The sequence below is a fragment of the Pteropus alecto genome, unplaced genomic scaffold (genome assembly GCF_000325575.1).
Source record: "Pteropus alecto unplaced genomic scaffold, ASM32557v1 scaffold398, whole genome shotgun sequence".
Lineage (NCBI taxonomy): Eukaryota > Metazoa > Chordata > Mammalia > Chiroptera > Pteropodidae > Pteropus > Pteropus alecto.
In genome coordinates, this window is record NW_006442497.1 from 3,012,614 (window position 1) to 3,032,213 (window position 19,600).

Sequence of the window (19,600 nt, forward strand, 5' to 3'; positions counted from 1 at the left end):
AAACACCAGTCCTGAGCACAGAGGATGCGGGCAGGAGTGGGCCTATAAGATAAGAGGAAGGGCACTCGATATGGATTAGACACTTCCGTGAGGTCTGGAAGCTGGAGGACAAGACCAGAATCCCTTTTATCCTTAACGGTAACCAACATGCCAAGTCATTTCTGAGGGTCTGGCTCAAGAAAGTAGATTTACCTTGCCCTGGCTTAGCCCAGGCCACCAGACACATTTACTGTGAGCCAAGTGCTTATAATAACTTAGATCAAGAAGATCTAAATAGAGACCTTTGAGAAGCTTCATCTGATTCCTGGGTGACAAATCTTGAGACCTGAATCCTTTCAATGTTTACAAAGTCCTTAACCAGCAATGGCCCTACTGCTATTCCTTGGTTTTGTCCCCTGAGTGCCACGAAGGACCAGGAGGAAATAGCCTGGGGGGTGGGGGGATAAGCACAAGAGAAGAAGGAAATGGAACTTCATACCTGTTCACATGTAATTTTTTAGGAGAAAACTGAATTCTGGTAGGGGAAGCAGGCACCAGCGTCAGTAAAATGAGGCCAGAATAAATATTTGCCTGGAATATAAAGAAAGGGAAGAAGCTGGAAAAGGCAAAGTTCGTGGAAATTGCCCATGTATGCTGGTCCCCAAGTGACTCCATACTGCACCCTAACACCTGGGTCTCTAACATTTTCTGCACCCATTATGAAGGTTGGACAAAAGGAGGCTTTCACCGGTCCAGCTTGTTAGGCCTCTCTTATTATCTGGTGCACTTGGGATCCTAATGCAGGGATATTTGAAACCAGGTTGAGGGAGAGGTAGGGAGCAAGTCTTTGAGCTGTCACTTTTCCAGGTTCTAGGCAGCCTGGGGAACCTCTAGTCATTTATTGAAGGACTGGGCTCAAATGAGGTAGAATTCAGGAACTGAAGACTTTCTGGACCATAACAGGTCTAGCAGTCCAGCGAAGCCTCCTAGGCTGGCCTTCCAGAAGCAGCCCACCGCCTTCCCCAGACCCCAGCCCAGGAAAGGGGAGATGTTACCCTCTGTTTGCAAGGCCAACTCACTCGCTTTTCTTCCTAGCTCTCCAAAAGGCCTGGAGACCTGGGGAAATGTTCTCTTCCTTGCTCCCTCCAACCCCGAAGCTCCTGGTCCCAGGCCTAGCCGGGAGGTTCAGGAAGCCGGGGCACATCCATCAACTGTCTCGGCCTCTCCCACGCCTGGGCCCCTTCATCTTCCCGTAGTTACGCTCCCGCCGGGGAGGCGCGGCCCTTCCTCACAGCCTGCTCAGCCGCTGGCAGGTTCAGGCTAGTCTGGGGCGGGGACTTGGGAGAGCCTGAAAGTTGAGGGTGGGGACCCAGACCCATCTTTAAAGGCCTGGAACTGGCCCTAAGGAACCTCGACACACGGCGAAGGCCCTGGGCTGTCCCAAGAAGTGCAGGATCCTGCTCCCCATCGCCCAAGTTGTCAGAGGCCATGGGTCGCTACCGCATCCGAGTGGCCACTGGGGCCTGGCTCTTCTCTGGGTCGCACAACCGTGTGCAGCTGTGGCTGGTCGGGGTGCGCGGGGAGTCAGAGCTGGAGCTGCAGCTGCGACCCGCGCGGTGCCAGGTCAGCAGGCGAAGCTGGGACTCCGATCCCGGTCTCGGTCCAGGCAGGGCTCGTGGTGGGAGGCGACAGCAGTGGCTCAGACTTTCTGGGCTGGGGTCTGGGGAAGCAGTCGGCGCCTCTCCTGGCCGGGGAGAGGATCAGAGGCCGGGCCCCTGCTGGGCTCAACCCCTTTCTACCTCCCCGCAACCATAGTCCTCAGCAGCCTCCACTTCTTCCCCAATTGACCACAGGCCAGGGTCATTATGGGATCAGGGGTCAAAGGGGAAGGTCCTCGGAGAGCACTGGCGCGGTGAGAGCTCAGTTCATAGACGGGTGTAGGTGATGTTCAGTCCTCATTTCAAGGCACTGCGGGTAACGCATTGCGTCCCTGGTTCTCCTTGTGCGAGGGGTGTCTGAGATCCACCATTCCTAGTGTCGGGAGAAGGGAACGAAGGGATGCCTTATCACCGGCCTCCACAGGGTGTCCTGAATCCCCAATAAAACGGCCTCTCCGGGGTGCCTGCTACTAAGTCTTGCGAGGTTCTGCACCCTACAGGAGTTGGAGTTTGAGCACGATATTCCCGAGGACTTGGGGCCACTGCAGTTCGTGAAGCTATGCAAACACCACTCCCTGGTGGACAACGCGTGGTTCTGCGACCGTATCACAGTGCAAGGGCCCGGAGACTGCGCGGAAACTGCCTTCCCCTGCTACAGCTGGGTGCAGGGCGAAGGCGTGTTGAGCCTGCCGGAGGGCACTGGTGAGGGGCCACTTCCGGGACATGGGAGCTGGGCATCAGGACTACGGCGGGGAGGGGAGGGCGTAGCAGTGAGGAAGGTCAGAGGGGCTTTGAAAAAAGTGGGTGCTCATTAGGTTAAGGGTGGAGAAGGCAGAAAACGCAGGAAAGTTATAAAGTCCCAAAGTTATACATAGAATTAAAAAGGCTGGAAGTGGGACTGGACAGAGAAATCAGTGATGTGTAGATCCCATTACCTAAGAAGGTGAGGACAAATGGGAGTTGCAGCAATGCTGGAAAATTGAAGCATCAGAGTAAACATTGAAAGGAGTTCTGTATGTGACTGGGAACAAGTCAGGGCAGGGACAGGTATGGGTAGCACATAGAATAGGGGATGGTGGGTGATACTTGAGAGGAGACAGTTAAGGGAAGCAAACAGTATGACACAGGAGGTGCTGTGGTTGAAAAACATGGAGACAACCGTGAGGGCAGGGATGGGGATGAATGAGGACAGCAAATATTGAATCAGTTACTGTGGGAAATAAGAAAAACGAATATAGAGACAAAGGAGTACAAGAACAGAAAGGATGGAAACATTAAATATAGATAGCTGAGTATCAGTACTGTAAGAGCAGGAAGAAGTCAGTAAATATAGATTATAATGGTAAGTCTAAGATGAAGTCAGTTAAAGAAAGCAAACAGAGCTTTGAGGACAGTTGAAGGTGTGGCAGGTGAGGTTCAAGAAGTGAAATGCGCCAAAACAATATATAGTATACATAAGTGGGGGCAAAGGAGTGATTAAGATTTTATCACGTTCATTTAGGCGATTTATCCAATCATAGATATTGATGAAACAGGATCAGGTAGGGAAAGATGAGTTAAGGGACACGAAAGGGTGGCAAAAATGACATTTTTGTCCCAAGGCAAGAGATGAGGGCTAAGTGAAATCAGGAGTGCAAGGTTGGCTAAGATGAGATAAATGTGTCTTGAGAATCAATGAAATGAGGCAAAGCCAGAGATAAAAGCAACAGCACAAATGAACACATGGACTGTGCCTATGAAAAGGAAGGTGAGGACAAGCAGGGGAAAGCATAGGATCACACAAAACTGTGTGGCCAATAGTCTTACTGCCTCCCCAGCCCGCCTGGCAGGAGACAATGCATTGGATGTGTTCCAGAAGCATCGAGAGAAGGAACTGAAGGAAAGACGACAGACATACTGGTGACTACCCATCCATATTAGGCCCCCAAGATGTACCTCCCTCTCCTAACCCTGCCCACATCACTGACTTGGACACCCTCCCTGAGCCTTGTCCCCATTTCCTAGCTGGGCCACCTGGAAGGAAGGGTTACCCCTGACGATAGCTGCAGGCTGTGAGGATGATCTACCTCTAAATATGAGATTCTGCGAGGAGAAGAGGCTGGACTTTGAATGGACACTGAAGGCAGGGTGAGGAAAAGCCCAGAGCTCAGAGTGGAATAAAGGAAGGGAGATCTAAGGATGGTTGTAAATGGTGAGGGGCTGAGGAATCAGCAAATGAATTCATACCTTGATACCTGTCCTAGGAAACTGGAGATAATGCTTAAGCGTGCTTACACCCTCCTGAGCTCCTGGAAGCACCTGGAGGATTTTGATCAGATCTTCTGGGGCCAGAAGAGCACCCTGGCTGGTCAGTGGTTCCCCCAGGTCTCTATAATCCCTTGATGGCCCCTTTTGATGACCTGCCCTTCACACTCCACAGTCCCCCATAACTCCTTGCCAGATGAGACTTTATTGTTCCTGGTTATCTCAGAAAAGTCTTCAAGAAAAAAAAGGCGGGGGGGGCTGGATACAGGGTGGTCATCTGCCTGAATCACTGTGGTAGAGCCTGGAGGAGGTACACTGGATTATGGTGAATATCCTCCTACCTGCCACCCTGACCCCACAGAGAAGGTTCGCCAGTGCTGGCAGGATGACGAGTTTTTTGGCTACCAGTTCCTCAATGGTGCCAACCCCATGCTGTTGAGACGCTCCACCTCTCTGCCCTCCCGGCTAGTGCTGCCCTCAGGAATGGAGGAGCTTCAGACCCAGTTGGAGAAAGAACTCCAGGTACCTCTTCCTACCCTCCACTGTTCTCCCTTTGGCTGTGTGGGGAGGAGAAATGGTGAAGGGGAGGGACCAACTATGAGTCAGGGAAGAGAGACTGTGATAAACCACTGTCTTTTGGTGCAGAGTCCTATGCTGAAAAAGCTCAGAGATGATAATGTAGGGGAAATGATGAGGAGCTGCCAGCATGGATTCCCAGAGTGTAGATGGGGCCAGAGATGTTAGCAGGGACTATGATATTCCCGGATTGATGTCATTGCTCCCAACACCAGTATTCAAGGGCAGGGAGAAAGATGAAGCACCATCAGGTGGGGAAAACTGGCGAGCTCTCCTGGAGGAGGGCTGGGTTTGGAAAAGATGAGCTGGATGTGAGGCAGACGAGCAAGCTGGATGTGATCATGTCCACACACATGCATGTTTGGATTCGGTGGCAATAGTAGTCAGGGGAACCTCTGTAGATTACTTGGCAGAGGAGGTGAGATTTGGACAGGGAATGCAAGAGTGTTTGCTGAGCTGGTGGGAGCCAAACACAGGGAGCAGAGCCCTGGAGGATGGGGAAGGAGCCTGGCCATCTTGACAAGAAGAGTTTATAATGCCTATAATGCAAATTGGACTGAGGAGCTTGGTTCTAAACCCAGATCTGCTATCACACATCCTGTACAAGGCATCAACCCACACTAGGCTGTTTCTTCATTATTTTAAAAGGAGAGGAATGGACTAGATGCTCTGGTTCTGCCAGTAGGACTTTAGTGCTGATATAGGATGATGGCAAGAAGCTAGATAAATGTCTTTAAATGTCTTCCCCACTTTGCCCTGGCCCTCTGAGGGTTGAACTCTAATAATCACGGACACATTTCTCCTTTCCCTAGAACAATTCCCTGTTTGAAGCTGACTTTATCCTGCTGGATGGAATTCCAGCCAATGTGATCAGAGGAGAGAAGCAGTATCTGGCTGCCCCTCTCGTCATGATGAGGATGGAACCTAGTGGGAAGCTGCTACCCCTGGTCATCCAGGTGAGGTGCTCTGGGCATTCCCCCTTCCAACTCTGCTCTATGTTCAACTCAACCTCTGGGTTGGGACCCAGGAACCCAGCTTCCTGGCTCTTGGCTCCCAAATTCCATCCTCATGCAGGGAGACATGTCCTCATGTCACTCCTTGCTTGCAGCCTGATTTCCCCTGACTCACCCAACTGGAAGTACTTGTTCAAGAGTCATAATGGCCTTTTGGAGTTCTCATCCCATACCCAGTGGTTCTCAAACTTTAGTGTGCATCAGAACCGCCTAAAGGGCTTGTTAAAACACAAGTTGCTGGGTCCCACTACCAGATTTTCTGATTCAGTAGATCTGGGGTGGAGACTGAGAATTTGCATTTCTAACAAGTTCCAAAGTAATGCTGATGCTGCTAGTTTGGAAATACATGTTGAGAATTGCTATATAATCTCTCAGTAGCCTCTGACTCTAAATACCCATTGTCTCCTGAATATCTTTTATCTCAAAGTTCTCAACAGTCAGTGAGCAAACCCAGTCACTCACATATCCAGCTTCTCCTTTTCATTCTCTCACCCTAACTCAGATTCCCATCATGTTTCTCCCAGACCACTGTTAGGATCTCCTTATTGGACGCTTGCTTCTATCTCTCCTCCTTTGAACCTGACTACATGGCACTCACATGGCACCACAGCTAGTGAGATGCAAAGTAGAAGGGTCCTCATTCCTCCTACTAGATTATAACCTCCTGGAAAATAATAATCTTACTTACTCTTCTTTTTCCTCCAAGAAGGCTGACCATAATGTCATACATAAAGTAGGAGTTCAATAAATGCTTAATTTCTTTTTCCTAGATCCAGCCTCCCAGCCCCAGCTTCCCCACCCCACCACTGTTCCTGCCCTCAGATCCTCCACTTGCCTGGCTCCTGGCAAAGTCCTGGGTCCGAACTTCAGATTTTCAACTGCACCAGCTCCAATACCATCTGCTGAACACTCATCTGGTGGCTGAAGTTGTTGCTGTTGCCACCATGAGGTGCCTCCCAGGACTGCACCCTGTCTTCAAGGTAAATCCTCTGCCTTCCATGTCCCATCTCCTTCAGACCCGAGAGAGGAAATTGCCAATATCAAATGATACTGCAGCAGCAAAAATTATATCAATTTGTGAAAGAAAGAGGGGAGATGAGAAGGAAGACTGTATCAATATCTTAAGACTTGTATTTTAATTGAGTCAAGTCACTTAATGTTTCTTCAGGCCTTATTATAAGGAAACCTTCTGAAATTCCAGAGATCTGACAATCTAGCAATGGGCCTGGAGTATTGCTAGAATATTGTTAGTAAAACAAAAAGCCTTGCTTCTGCCTTAGGAGATTTATTATTTAGCTAGGAGGACAAGTGATGCCCATAATCACCAACCAGAGAACAATATCTGGAACTAGAATTTGAAATTACAAGAAACACCCTATAAGCACTATAGTAGTGACTGGAGAATGTCCTGTCTCAACAGAGGAATCCGCTAAGTATGAACAGATCAAGGCAAGGAGAGCAGGCTACCTACTTAGCAAAGAGGAGGAAAAAGACATGCAAGGCAGGGACAGTAATGAAAAGGAAATCAAAGACTTGATAAAGGGGGGAAATAGCAGGTGCACATGCCTTGGAATAAGACTAGAGAGAGAAAGGTCAGAGGTCTAAGCTTCTGCAACACTTAAGAGCCCATGGGGTGGGCGTGTTATAATTTTATAACGAAGTGAGTTCAGTATCTACTGCTAGGCAGAAGAAAGCAGCAAAATAAGACTTGTGCTTGCTTTAAAATGATCTCAAAATCTTGATGACACTTTAGATATAGGGAACATAGCAGAAAAGGTACAACACTGATAAAAGCTTATGAACTAGAGCAACTGTCAAAAACAGCCAAGCAGGAGAAGAAGCCAGTTTGGAAGCAAACATGAGGCATTCGGTGTTAGGTCCATGGAGTTTGAAATGTTGGCAAGATAAGCACTAAGTACCTGGTAAGGAGAACAAATGAACAGTGTTTCAAGCTGGGGGCCTACACCCCAACCTCCCAAGCCTGGCCAATGGTAGCTATGGCCTGATTGAGTCTGGGGTAACACAGACAAGATGGAGACCTGTGTGATTAATAGAATCTTGGATTTTACTTATTTGATGGTGCTCCTGCATCACCATCTTCTGCTCATCTTGAAAAGGTTAAGCCTCTATTCACATTTAAAATCCCCCTTTACTAGTTAATCCCTTTCCCCACCTATATCCACTAATCGAAAACAACTTCAGTACATAGGAAACCCGAGTGCTATCAGGACACACAAGAGAACCTGCAAATGTCATAAAGGTTATGTGTGCAGGCTGTGGATTCAGACTGCCGGGGCTGGATTCCTGAATCCTGATCTTGGTACTTACCAGATGCTTGCTTCAATGTCCTCATCTCTAAATGAGGACAGCAGGAGCTCCATCGTGGGGCTGCTGAAGAATCAAAGTGACATAATGTGACACCATCTCAAAGCTACAAAAACCATTAGTTCTTACAATTATTATTACTATTATTAGGAGTTGTTTCTCCTCGGGTGTCTTCTCTCCTCTTGTGGACTTTGGGCTATGACGCTCAGCATCTTTCATGAACTATCTGAAAAGTTTAAGACTAATGTAAGCTGCTTTGCCATTCTGACACCAGATGTCTCACTTGCATCGCTTTCTGTGTCCAGTATCAACAACTCAGATAAATACCAACACTGCATGAAACCTGTATATAAACCAGGTGGAAATGAAGACAAAATAGTCTGAGATTAAAAAAAAAAAAAAGTGTATGTGATTTATCAGGTGGCCTTTTTTACTACCTAAGGAAAGTTATTTTTTAAAAAGCTATTAAAAATAGAGGGAGCCTAACTGCGTAATTGGGGGTGGGGCAGATTCAATGACAACCCCTCTGCTGCTTAAGAAGGTAGCTCAATGTGGCTCTTCTTATTCTGACTAAAGGTACCCATCCGCCCCCCCCCCAAAACAACAGTGAAGTGACCAGAAGATGAAGGTGTGGCTTTGATAATGAATAGAGAGGAAAATATAAGCTATGAGGACACACATGATAGAAGTATGAAAGAAAATCAAGAGGGGCTGATTCTTAAAGTTACCTACACGCAAGGTGGAAATAACGAAGATAAATGATAACAGCTGTGACTTGAGGCCTTCTGTATGTACTAAAACCTCTTCATATATCACTCACGTAAGCATCACCCTGTTGACAGATGAGATGCTACATAGGTGATGAGACAGATGAGGTGACAGACAAGAGATGAGACAGATTAACCCTTAGAAGGTCCATTACCTTGGATAAGGATCAAAGTGAGTGGCAAAGTATAGGTTAAAACCCAGGTCAGTCTAGCTCCAGAGCCTGACTCACAGGGGAGTAAAGAGTGTGAGCTTACATGATCAGAGAAGCAGAAGGAGACCAGCCTGCAAAGGCACTGACAGGGAGAAAAGCATCAAGAGGAGAGAAGTCCAACATGTTGGATGCCACTCCCTAATAAGGAAGGACCCAAGCACAGTCTCCATTAACCACCCCCTCCAATCTTCTCCATCCAGCTCCTGATCCCACACATTCGCTACACCATGGAGATCAACAGCCGGGCACGGACCCAACTCATCTCAGATGGAGGTATATTTGATAAGGTAAGGAAGTAATGGGGTGTGAGGCCACCTAATCATCGAACTCTCTATGATCTCCTGCCACTTTCAGGACTCCAGACCAACCTGTGTGAATGCCCTGACCCTTAAACCCAGGAGGCTGTCCCTTTATACTGATGTCTTTAAATGTGAAAACTCCACATCTGAACCACTTATATACTATGCTCTGCCTTTTTCCTCAAGGCCTCTCATCTCTCTTGTCCCAGGCAGTCAGCACAGGTGGAGGGGGCCATGTGCAGTTGCTTCGTCGGGCCATGACTCAGTTGACCTACCGCTCCCTCTGTCCTCCTGATGATCTCGCTGACCGGGGCCTACTGGGAATCCCAAGTGCTCTCTATGCCCATGATGCTTTACGGCTCTGGAAGGTCATTGCTCGGTGGGTGAGAGTGGGAGCTGAGAAATGGAGGGTAATTGGGGAGAGGGAGAGTGGAGCTCTGGGCTGAGGTCAGCATGGAACAAAAGGAACATGAAACAAAAAAGGTCCAGACAGGGGAAGTGGAGCAGAGGATTCAATCCTGGGAGAGATGAAGAAAGTGAGGAGTCAGTGATAGGGTCTAATAAGGAAGAGATTGAGATGGGGGTAAAGAGCCTAGGCCAAGAAAGCTGTGGATGGGGGAGACTGAGGGATCTGGACAAATCAGGACTTTTGTCAGGAAGGATGACTATCAACCATGTATAGAGAATTCCTAGAACTAATGACCACATTTTACTCCTTTCTACTCTAGTGTGTAGTAAGAGCTGGGGAATGTCTCAAAAGGCAAGTCTGGAAGGATCTATACTCAGACACAATGGGAGTCTGTTGGACAGAGACCACAGAAACAGAGCAGAGGTTAGAGGCTACAGCTTTCTACTCTCAAGGGGCTCAGCTCCCTTCTCCTCTGGGCAGATATGTGGAGGAGATTGTCCACCTCTTCTACCATGGGGATGATGTCGTAAGAGGTGACCCTGAGCTGCAGGCCTGGTGTCGAGAGATCACTGAGGTTGGGCTGTGCCAGGCCCAAGACCGAGGTGAGATCCCTCCCCAGAGAAGGGGGTTCATCGGACACTCTGTCCAGAGCCCCTTCTCAGCCTTGCCCTTCTGGGGACATGACACCAACCCCTCTTCACCCGCTCTCCCTCCATACATGAAGCATCTGGATCCCATTCCCACCTCCTAAGACTCTGGACAATTCTAGATACCCAAGGATTCTCCTTCTCAGAGACCCTGGCCATCAGCCTTTTTGTCTATCTTCCACACCTAGTCACAGATGCCCCCAACCTGCCATAGCATGAGGCCCAGTGAGTCCAGAACCATAGCCAGTGAGGGATCTGCCCAGGCACCACTGGGGCTCACAGTCTCTCTTCGTGATTGTTTACTTTTCTACCTGAGGATACGAATGGGAAGATTTTTCCACCAAAGCCCACAATAACTCACTGTTTTTCCTCTCTTCTTCCTGCTACTATCCAGCACCCACAGAGGGTCTAAGCATACTGTACACTTTAGCACAGTACAAGGTCATTTCTAGGTACAAACTCAGTACTATACATGCTTTGGCTCAAACCCAAACTCGGTGCTGTCCCATGGAGCTCATGCTCCTTTGACCAATCCAGCCTCTTCCCACCCCTGGTGGGATCTAGCCACTAGCTTAGGATCTATCTAGTCACTAGCTTTAGCAACCCCACCCACATTTAACAGCTGGGGAAGCAACAGCCTTTCTTGAACTTTTCTAGGTTCACCTCCTCTCTCACACACACACACGGGCCAGCCGGGACTGCTTCAAATCGTCCTTTGGTACCTACTTCTCACACTTCACACTAACGTTGCTGCCAAAAGACATTTACTAGGGAGCCATTATGGCTAGGCTCTGGAAATACAGCAAGCAATAAACCCACACCTACATTCTGGGGAAGCCTCTCTCTGGGGAATCTGAGGTTGTACCACTCCCACCCTTCCAAGACCAAACTTCTCTAGGACATCTCAGTACTGTCCCTTAGGCTCCACATGTCCCCAAAAGACTCTTCTTCCTCACCTGGCAATATTTCCCCAACCAGCATCTACTACATTTGGAAAATAAAACATTCACATGTTAACTTTAATCTCTACTACCTGCCTATCATTCTCTCTCCCTCAGTTCTCATAGCTCACCTTTGCCTAATTTTCCTAGCAGACTTGTTAGAGAAAATGTGCCAAAATTAAAAATAGCAGTCAGGAACCAGAGTTCAAGGTCAGCTTCTGCCTTTTTCCAACTATCTGTCCTTACAAGCGGTTTAATCTCTCTGGTCTTTGATTTTTTTTTTTTTTTAAATCTATAAAAAAGGAGTAATTATATTTGATCCACTTAACAGATAGGGTTATTGGGTCTCTGAGTCCCCACCTCCACTGTAAAATGAGTGGCCTGAGCAACCTTTGTGGAAAGCCTTTCTTGGCTGTGACACTAGAAATCTTTGACTTCTCTTATTCCTTACCTTATAACTCAGGCATTTGTAATTCCCTGAGAATAGGAGGAAGCAGCCCTAAATTCTAACCACTTTTTAAGGCAGAGAATATTTGATAACTTGAACTTTTCAGCCTCTAAACCTTCCATGACAATAATTATCATTTACTGAGTACCAGGTAATTATGATGCATTATCTCATTTATAAGGTAGATATCATCCACATTTTACAGGTAAAGAAATTGAGTTCAGATAGGTTAAGGAATTAGCCTAACCTATAATACTTAAGCCTGAATTTGAAATTCATGTCTGATGCAAATATATTTGAATAAATGAACAAAGACCCATCAATTCCAAAATATAGATATCCCAAGACATCAGCCTCTGTTTATCTCCTCTCATGCTGTAGTCGCTAAATTTGTTCCTTTCCTGTCCAGGTTTCCCTGTCTCCTTCCAGTCCCAGAATCAACTTTGCCATTTCCTTACCATGTGTGTCTTCACATGCAGTGCCCAGCATGGGGCCATCAATCAAGGCCAGGTATGACTAGCTGAAAACCTGGGACCCTGAAAGCAAGTGTCTAGACTTTGGGATGCCAAAAGGAGAGATGGGGATTCAAACCCTAAGTACCAGGATACTAGGGTTGTACTTTCTTTCTCAGCTAGAGTGGTATGCCTGGGTCCCTAATGCCCCATGCACAATGCGGATGCCCCCACCCACTACCAAGGAAGATGTGACAATGGCCACAGTGATGGGCTCACTACCTGATGTCCAACAGAGCTGTCTTCAAATGACCATCACATGGCATCTGGGTCGACGCCAGCCAGATATGGTAAGAGAGAATTCTGAAGAAAAGAACTGACAGTTGGAAGGGAAACATCAGAGTGAGGGGCTAAGTTCTAGGTTCTTCTGCCTTCAGACTTGACACTGATTCTTTGTTCTTTCTTAGGTGCCTCTGGGGCATCACAAAGAAAAGTATTTCTCAGGCCCCAAGGCCAAGGCTGTACTAAACCAATTCCAAACAGATCTGGAAAACTTGGAAAGGGAAATTACAGCCCGGAATGAGCAACTTGACTTGCCCTATGAATACTTGAAGCCCAGCCACATAGAGAACAGTATCACCATCTGAGCTCTACCGCCGCCACCCCCCACCCCCGACCCTGGCCTGGAAAACTTCAGATCAGCTCTAGGACTGACATTTCCATTTTGAATTTCCTAGATTCCTAAGTCTCTGCTGCTAGGGCTCTATTTCTTCCCCCAACTAAATCCCCTATGTCAGTATCCCACTAGTCCAGGGAGGCTACAAACCTTTTCTATAAAAAAGCCAGATGATAAAGTTTTAGGCTTTGTAGGGCACACCATCTTCGTCATAACTACTCAACTCTCTCATTATAGAGAAAAGCAGCCGCAGACAATATGAATATGAATGAGTGTGACTGTGTTCCAATAAAACTTTATTCATGGACAATGAAATGTGAACTTCAGGTGTCATGAAATATTCTTTTGGTTTAGTCAACTAATTAAAAATGCAAAACACACACAAACAAACAAAAAACCTGTGCTTTGCCAGAGGGATGTGCACAGACTGCAGGCTGAATTTGGCCCCCAGTGGCAGTACCTGCACAAGGTACCCTGCTCTAGCCTGACCCTACTTGCAAACATCCAGAGAATGCTCTCAGCAATAGGCAAGAAAGATTTCTTAGACAAATGAACTACTTCAACTAATTCTCCTTTCCCAAGAACTAGAGTTCATGCTTAATGGCAAACTTAAAAATTCCTGACTCTCTGGAAACTTTCCCTCCATCCCCATTCCTCCTCTTCACACATCTACCCCCAAAATTCCAAGAATAAGAATAGTGCTCCCAGAGCAGAATAAAAAAAACCTTCACCCCCAAATGGCTTTCTTCCCCAAACAGTCTCAAAAAGACACATGAAACTCATCTCTCAAGCCCCTTTAGTATGCTGGAGTCTCTATGTGTTTCCCAGGTTCCAAATTCTTTCACAACACTTTCAGAACAATGTGCACAAAATAAATGTTAAAATACCACAAAGTTATGCTAACCATTAACGACAGTGTTTATCTCATTCTGAAATCGAAATGACCCCTCTCAATTATGCTATCATCACTGTCCTCACCAGACTAAACACAACAAGCTCAGCGCAAAATTGTGTTTTTTACACACCCCTATTTCCCTGAATAATTATTACAAATCTGTCATCAGTGAAGTATATGAACGTTTTCTTTGGAGAGGATGATCTATGCATATTTTTAAAATCTTGTACCACGCCTTACTCAAAGGACCTATACTCCCTTTCTTTAGTTTACCGTAGGGAAGCAAAATGACGTTTTTGTGTATTATTCCTTTCTCTAGTACATTTAGCAAGACCACTCTCATAACTGCTCAGAATCTGCTTTCCCTGGACTTTTCCTTACGTCCGTATTTTTCCTGAACTTAGCATCAAAAACTATTCAGATAACAAAACGTTATTTAAGTATTTCCAGTGCCAAGAACCCTCCAGAATCTTAAAGCATTCTAGCCACAACAGTATGCTTGGCCCCTAGGGAAGGGTCTCCTATTTCCTTTTACTGTCAGAATATCTATTTTAAAAGGTAGAGATGAGGGGAGAGGAGAGGCCTTCCTCTCTGTGTAAATCTCTATGTATCACTTACCGTCACAGGATACCACCTGAAACTATAATGCGAGGGAAAAAATCAGGTAGTTTCAATCCTCTGCTGCTAAGAGCTCATCGCCAAGGTTATCAGCAGGAGTACCCAACCCCTTTGGCACCAGAGATGGGTGCTATGAGAATCTAATGCCTGATGACCTAAGGCAGTGATGCTAGCACTTCAACTGCTCCCCACTCACCTCCTGCTGTGCAGCTGGGTTCTTAACTGGTCAGGGACCAGTACTAGTCTATGGCCAGGGTTTGGGGACCCCAGATTCCCAGGCCTTCCGCCAAGACTTAGAATCTTTCCAAACCACCGGCTAGAGCCTGTTCCTCGTCATATGACTTGCGGAAATTGGTCACATGATATGCCGGCTCTTTCCATTCCAACCTGGAGGGGGCGAGGGTCCAAGAAACAGGAGGCCTTTGCTCCTGCAATACTCGCTACATTGGTCAATAAGGGACTCCGAGGGGCTGCTTTGGTTTAGACACCGCCTTTTCCCACGAGGCCTCGCGAGGACGCGGATCCAGCGTTCTCCTGGCGCTCCCCTACGCGATGGTTGGGGCCAGAGGCCACGCCCTCTGGCTGCCCTCTAGTCTTTCGGTCCTCTGCGGCGCGAGCCCCCGAGTCCATCTCTCTTTCCCCTTCTGGCCCTTTTGGGCTTCCTCTCACCGCCTTTCCACTCGGCCCTTATCTAGGCGATCCCCGACTCCCTTCTTCATGGCGTCGCTTCTGTGTTGTGGGCCCAAGCTGGCCGCCTGCGGTATCGTCCTCAGCGCTTGGGGAGTGATCATGTTGGTGAGGGTCCTGACCGGCGAGAACCGGAGAGGGCCTGATGGGCCTCGGTGTTGGAGGGCTGGAAGACTAGGAGACCCCAGGCCTTAGAAAGCAACAAGCAGAGAGTCGTTGATTAACCGCTGGAGAACGAGGCAGAACTGAGATTAGAAATAGGAAATTGGAGCGGGGCGGGTAGTGGAGGAGGGATCTGGAGCTTGGAATGGGAGCTAGTAAATTTGGAGACCCCTCAAGGTAAGAGGAAGAGCTGGATTCTTGAGAGATGCTTGAACTGAATGGACGGCTGTGAGAAAAGGGAGTGCTAGTTCCCGAAATGAGTAGCTAGGGCCTTGTTTCCCCAGGGCTCTATCCGCCGCACTCCAAGAAGAAATAATATGAAGTGCCGATTTCCCCTCACCCCTTTACCCTGTCCCGTGATAATGACGCCTCTGGGGAGGAGGATGGACTGGGTTCCTGGGCTGCTCACTGTTCCTGCCCTTGACCCAGTCGTCTCTGTCACCACCTCACGCTGTTCCAGGTGACTCAGTCCGAATCCAGCGACAGCCACCTCTAATCCTAGCTCATTCTGGTAATTCTCAAACCCAGATGTGACAGCACTAGAAGTGGACGTTTAGGGAGTGAACTAGTCAAGTGCTCGAGGTCAAAACCTACCCATTCCATTCCCATTTTTCAGATTATGCTTGGAATCTTTTTCAACGTCCATTCTGCTGTGCTAATTGAGGACGTTCCCTTCACGGAGAAAGATTTTGAGTAAGTTGTCAGGTGGGAGAGGTGAGGCGGGGGGCAGGCGGGAGGTGGCTCAGCCTGTGGTCAGAATTATGGGCGGGTAATTGCAAGAGGCTGGATGCGTGGGGTCCAAAGGCTAGGGAACTAGGTGCAGAGAACTGCTCTTTAATTAGGATTGGTCTTGGAAGTCAGACCTCAGCGGCCATCCTAAACTCACCACTGCAGGTGTGGCTTCTTTACGTATTTTACTTTTTTGTGCCTCCGTCCACCTCTGCAAAGTGGGTGCTTATAATGGAACTCACCCTATGGGCGGAGATTGAATAAGGTAATACACGTAAAAGCACTTGGTACCTGGCACGTAGGAAGTGCTCGGTAAATGTTGACTATTAATGTTTCTGACATCTCTGCCTAATCCTCACCCCTAGGAATGGCCCGCAGAACATATACAACCTTTACGAGCAAGTCAGCTACAACTGTTTCATCGCTGCAGGCCTTTACCTCCTCCTCGGAGGCTTCTCTTTCTGTCAAGTTCGGCTCAATAAGCGCAAGGAATATATGGTGCGTTAAAGCACGATCGCGTTTACCCTCTTCGACCCCCTCCTCTATTTAAAGACTCCCCACTCCCTCTCTTGACCCTCCATTATGGCGCCCTCTGCGAGACGTGGTTTCCCTGAAGATTGAAACCCTTCTTCTCTAATCTCTGGCGCCCGGCCCCCGTGGAGGGAGGCTGGGGCTGGCTGTCACCTGTTCCTCCGGCCCCCTCACCTTGTCCCGTACCACAATAAAGAGAAACTGCTCTCATTCTTTGTGTCTGTGCTTGGGCTGGGGGGCGGGCATAGTGGCTGGAGATCAGATTCCAAAGTCCCGACCCCTCGACCTCGACGGAAGTGGAGCGAAGCCGAGCCGGAAGTGAGGCGATGTCTTCCACTCTCCCCTCAGTGCGCTGGGGCAGCCTAAATAACTGCGGCCGGTGAGGCGCTGAGCGGCCGAGTGTGAGCCAATCAGCTATGAAGAGGGGCGGGACTTCCTGCGCGTTTTGGAGCCGTTCGATCGGCTTGCTCTCCGTGGTCCCGGCTCCGTGGTAGCAGCGGCGGCGGCGGCGGCGGCGTCTCTGTGCGGAGGCGCGCGAGGCCATGACGTCAGCGTCCACAAAGGTTCGACCTCCCACGCGGACAGCGCTCCCTGGCGGCCACGGGAGGGTGGGGTCCCCCAGTTGGCTCCCGGCTCTTCCGCCCCGGGAGGGAGGCGAACCTGGGGTGGAGCTAGGGCGTCCCGGCCGGATGGCGCAGGGGTATGCTTCGGCCCCCCATAATGCTGTCCCGCCCCCAGGTTGGAGAGATCTTCTCCGCCGCGGGTGCCGCCTTTACGAAGCTCGGGGAGCTGACGATGCAGCTGCATCCGGTGGCCGACTCTTCCCCCGCGGGGTACGTGAGCCCGGACTGAGACGTGGACGCTGAGCGCGGACGCTTAGACTCGATCACTGACACGGACACTCTCTAGTGCAGGGACAGATGTTAGTTTTAGTTTGCCTTTGTGCCTGGCATAGCGCAGAGTAAGAGTTAATAAATGATAGTTGAATAAATGACAGATAAAATCAGACTGATGCTCATAACCCGGACTCATTTCACAGCTCTACCTTACTGCGAACCCGCAGACCATAGACCACCATCACTCCCCACCTACAAAATTGTGGAATTCTCGCAGACTGCTGCAGACTTGTGTTCAAGGTTTCTGTTTATCAGACCCCCTACTTGTTGAATTAGTTTCAGTGAGCTGTTGTTTCAAGTTGATGGGGAAGGTTTTTATTATAAGGTGGCAGTTGTCGCAATATGTGATTGGGGGTCCACGGGGTCTTAAAAGCTTTTTTTTGTTTGTTTTAATTAAAGGAGAGCTTTTTTATGGATCCATGGGAGGGACCCCAGGGATTGGGGGGAGGAGGCTGGTTGTCGTGGAATGCATCGCCTGGGGGCTGGCTCCACACCCCTCTCTTTCCACTTTCGCTATTCCCTCTCCCCTTCTGACAGTGCCAAGTGGACGGAGACCGAGATAGAGATGCTGAGGGCTGCTGTGAAGCGATTTGGGGACGATCTTAATCACATCAGCTGTGTCATCAAGGAACGGACAGTGTGAGGGAGGGTTGGCTGGTAGAGAAAGAGGGGGAGGTGGGCAGCTTTCTTCTTTAATACCCCTTGTTACATCTTTCTCAGAACTCCCAGCTCAACATCTTTCCTACTTTGTTGCTAGTTTTGTTACCATCCCCTTAAGGACTGAGGATAAAAGAGTTGTCACAGTTGGTCAGAAGTTACTAAAAATGCTGAGGTAATCAGGACCTTCCAAGAATTTTTTAGGTTGCCTGAGATATCCAGTAATTTAATTTGATGAGATTTGCCTGGTTATTTATACAGATCTTTTAAGACTACTGCAGTGTTTGCAGGGATATTGTGATTCTGAAGTAGTTGATCAGAAGGTACCTATAGATCACCAAGGCTTACCTGGTAGCCTTCAACATCCAGACATCTCTCCCAGAAAAGAATCAGGACATGGGCCCTTCCCACTACTCAGTTCAGGAAGTCCACTCTTCACACTCCATCTGCCCTAAGTGAGTGAAAGCTTCAGGAAAATAAGAACCCTACCACAGGGTGGGGGCTCTAACTTAGATTCTTATCCAGGTTCTGAAGGGGCTCCCCAGTATTCCTTCAGAGTAGCCCCTTACCCCTATCCCTCCCCTCCCTTCTTCCCTCAGCCTCTCTGATGATTCCCTTCCTGACCTGCCCTCTTATCTCTTTAGGGCTCAGATAAAGGCCACCGTGAAGCGCAAGGTATATGAAGACTCTGGTATCCCTCTTCCAGCTGAGTCACCCAAGAAGGGTCCCAAGAAGGTGGCATCTGGTGTCTTGTCGCCTCCTCCTACTGCCCCTCCACCAAGCAGCTCCAGTGTCCCTGATGCCGGTCCCCCCATAAAGAAACAGAAAGCTGGTGAGGGCTGTGGAGTTGCTGCCTAGTGGTTAAAGGTCTCATCTGAGGTTCATTGAATTGGGCTTGGGTTAAAGAAGGACAAATCTCTCTTCCACTCCCAGTGAAGGTTCCCAGAGTGGCTGGGGTAGGGGAGGGAGGAAGAGCTTGAAGCTTTGGGAAGCCAGGGCGGCAGTCAGGGAACCTAGAACCTAGCTTATGCCTCCCTCCCAGATGTGACACTGAGTGCTCTGAACGACTCCGACGCCAACAGTGACCTGGTGGATATTGAAGGGCTAGGAGAAACTCCTCCAGCCAAGAAACTCAACTTCGACCAGGGTAGGAGTCCTCTTCCTCCCACACCAGCAAATGGGGTTGGGGAGGAAGTGCTTTGATGGTAGAGGAGGGTCTCAGCAGGAGCCTCCTCCTTTGTACTGGGGCTTTGGAAGAAAAGGTTCTCTCATTCACAGTGTAGGCAGGGGGTTGGGTGAGTAATGAGCCAGGGCTTTGGGGAGGCAAGAATTGTCTTGGAAGCATAGTTGGGGCTCTCTCCATCTCGGCCCATTTTACTTCCTGTTCCAGACAGCCTGACCCTGGATTCTGGCCTTCTCATGACCTCTGCTGATCTTCCTCTACTCTCTCACTGAGCCTTCCACCTCTGACCCCACTTGCTGTTTACCCTGGACCTGTGGATCGCCTGGGACTCTGAGCAAAGCCTGCGTGAGAGAGGGTTGAAAGGCTGCTGGGGCTGCCCACCTTGCTGTTTCTGTATAAGCATCTGCCTTCAACCCCTTTGATCTCCATCTGATGGACATTTTTATACAGAAAACAATAAAGATTTCCCTCTCAGCTTGGTGCCTTCATTTAACATTGGAGTGCAAGGGGCCATTCTCTCTCTCCTTACCCTGCAAGGGCTCAGCCCCTCCTGGGCAGCTCTCACCACCCTGCCTGGAGCAGCTCAGCCAATATTG

At 48.8% G+C, this 19,600-nt stretch overlaps 3 protein-coding genes and 1 long non-coding RNA gene across 13 annotated transcripts; 3 read left to right on the top strand and 1 right to left on the bottom strand.

The window, feature by feature from the left end:
- Positions 1–576: 576 nt before the first annotated feature.
- On the top strand, positions 577–14,097 carry ALOX12 (arachidonate 12-lipoxygenase, 12S type). Its single transcript, XM_006922276.3, has 14 exons — positions 577–1,602; positions 2,138–2,339; positions 3,455–3,536; positions 3,642–3,764; positions 3,881–3,984; positions 4,243–4,403; positions 5,270–5,413; positions 6,241–6,450; positions 8,975–9,061; positions 9,283–9,452; positions 9,963–10,084; positions 11,928–12,028; positions 12,150–12,320; positions 12,438–14,097. Exons 1-14 carry the CDS (start codon positions 1,468–1,470, stop codon positions 12,615–12,617), a joined length of 1,992 nt encoding a protein of 663 aa, XP_006922338.1. The 5' UTR covers positions 577–1,467; the 3' UTR covers positions 12,618–14,097.
- LOC107196429 lies at positions 6,347–14,675 on the bottom strand. Of its 2 annotated transcripts, none has more exons than XR_001517825.2 (3): positions 14,356–14,675; positions 7,799–7,861; positions 6,347–6,480 (listed from the first exon to the last, which is right to left on the bottom strand). It is a non-coding gene; the product is annotated as an uncharacterized LOC107196429 (long non-coding RNA). The 2 variants fall into 2 exon arrangements; XR_001517824.2 differs by having other exon boundaries at positions 6,387–6,520.
- A 21-nt stretch (positions 14,676–14,696) lies between these two features.
- RNASEK (ribonuclease K) lies at positions 14,697–16,478 on the top strand. The gene is made up of 3 exons (XM_006922277.2): positions 14,697–14,954; positions 15,625–15,701; positions 16,103–16,478. The coding sequence occupies exons 1-3, from the start codon at positions 14,712–14,714 to the stop codon at positions 16,242–16,244; spliced, it is 462 nt and encodes a 153-aa protein (XP_006922339.1). The 5' UTR covers positions 14,697–14,711; the 3' UTR covers positions 16,245–16,478.
- A 139-nt stretch (positions 16,479–16,617) lies between these two features.
- On the top strand, positions 16,618–19,478 carry CUNH17orf49 (chromosome unknown C17orf49 homolog). Of its 9 annotated transcripts, none has more exons than XM_006922279.3 (6): positions 16,618–16,831; positions 17,007–17,101; positions 17,702–17,803; positions 18,466–18,653; positions 18,864–18,968; positions 19,212–19,478. In XM_006922279.3, the coding sequence occupies exons 1-6, from the start codon at positions 16,811–16,813 to the stop codon at positions 19,274–19,276; spliced, it is 576 nt and encodes a 191-aa protein (XP_006922341.1). In that variant the 5' UTR covers positions 16,618–16,810; the 3' UTR covers positions 19,277–19,478. The 9 variants fall into 9 exon arrangements, with proteins under 9 accessions (XP_006922341.1, XP_006922342.1, XP_015452905.1 ...); XM_006922280.3 differs by having other exon boundaries at positions 19,216–19,478; XM_015597419.2 differs by lacking the exon at positions 18,864–18,968.
- The last annotated feature ends 122 nt before the right edge of the window (positions 19,479–19,600 follow it).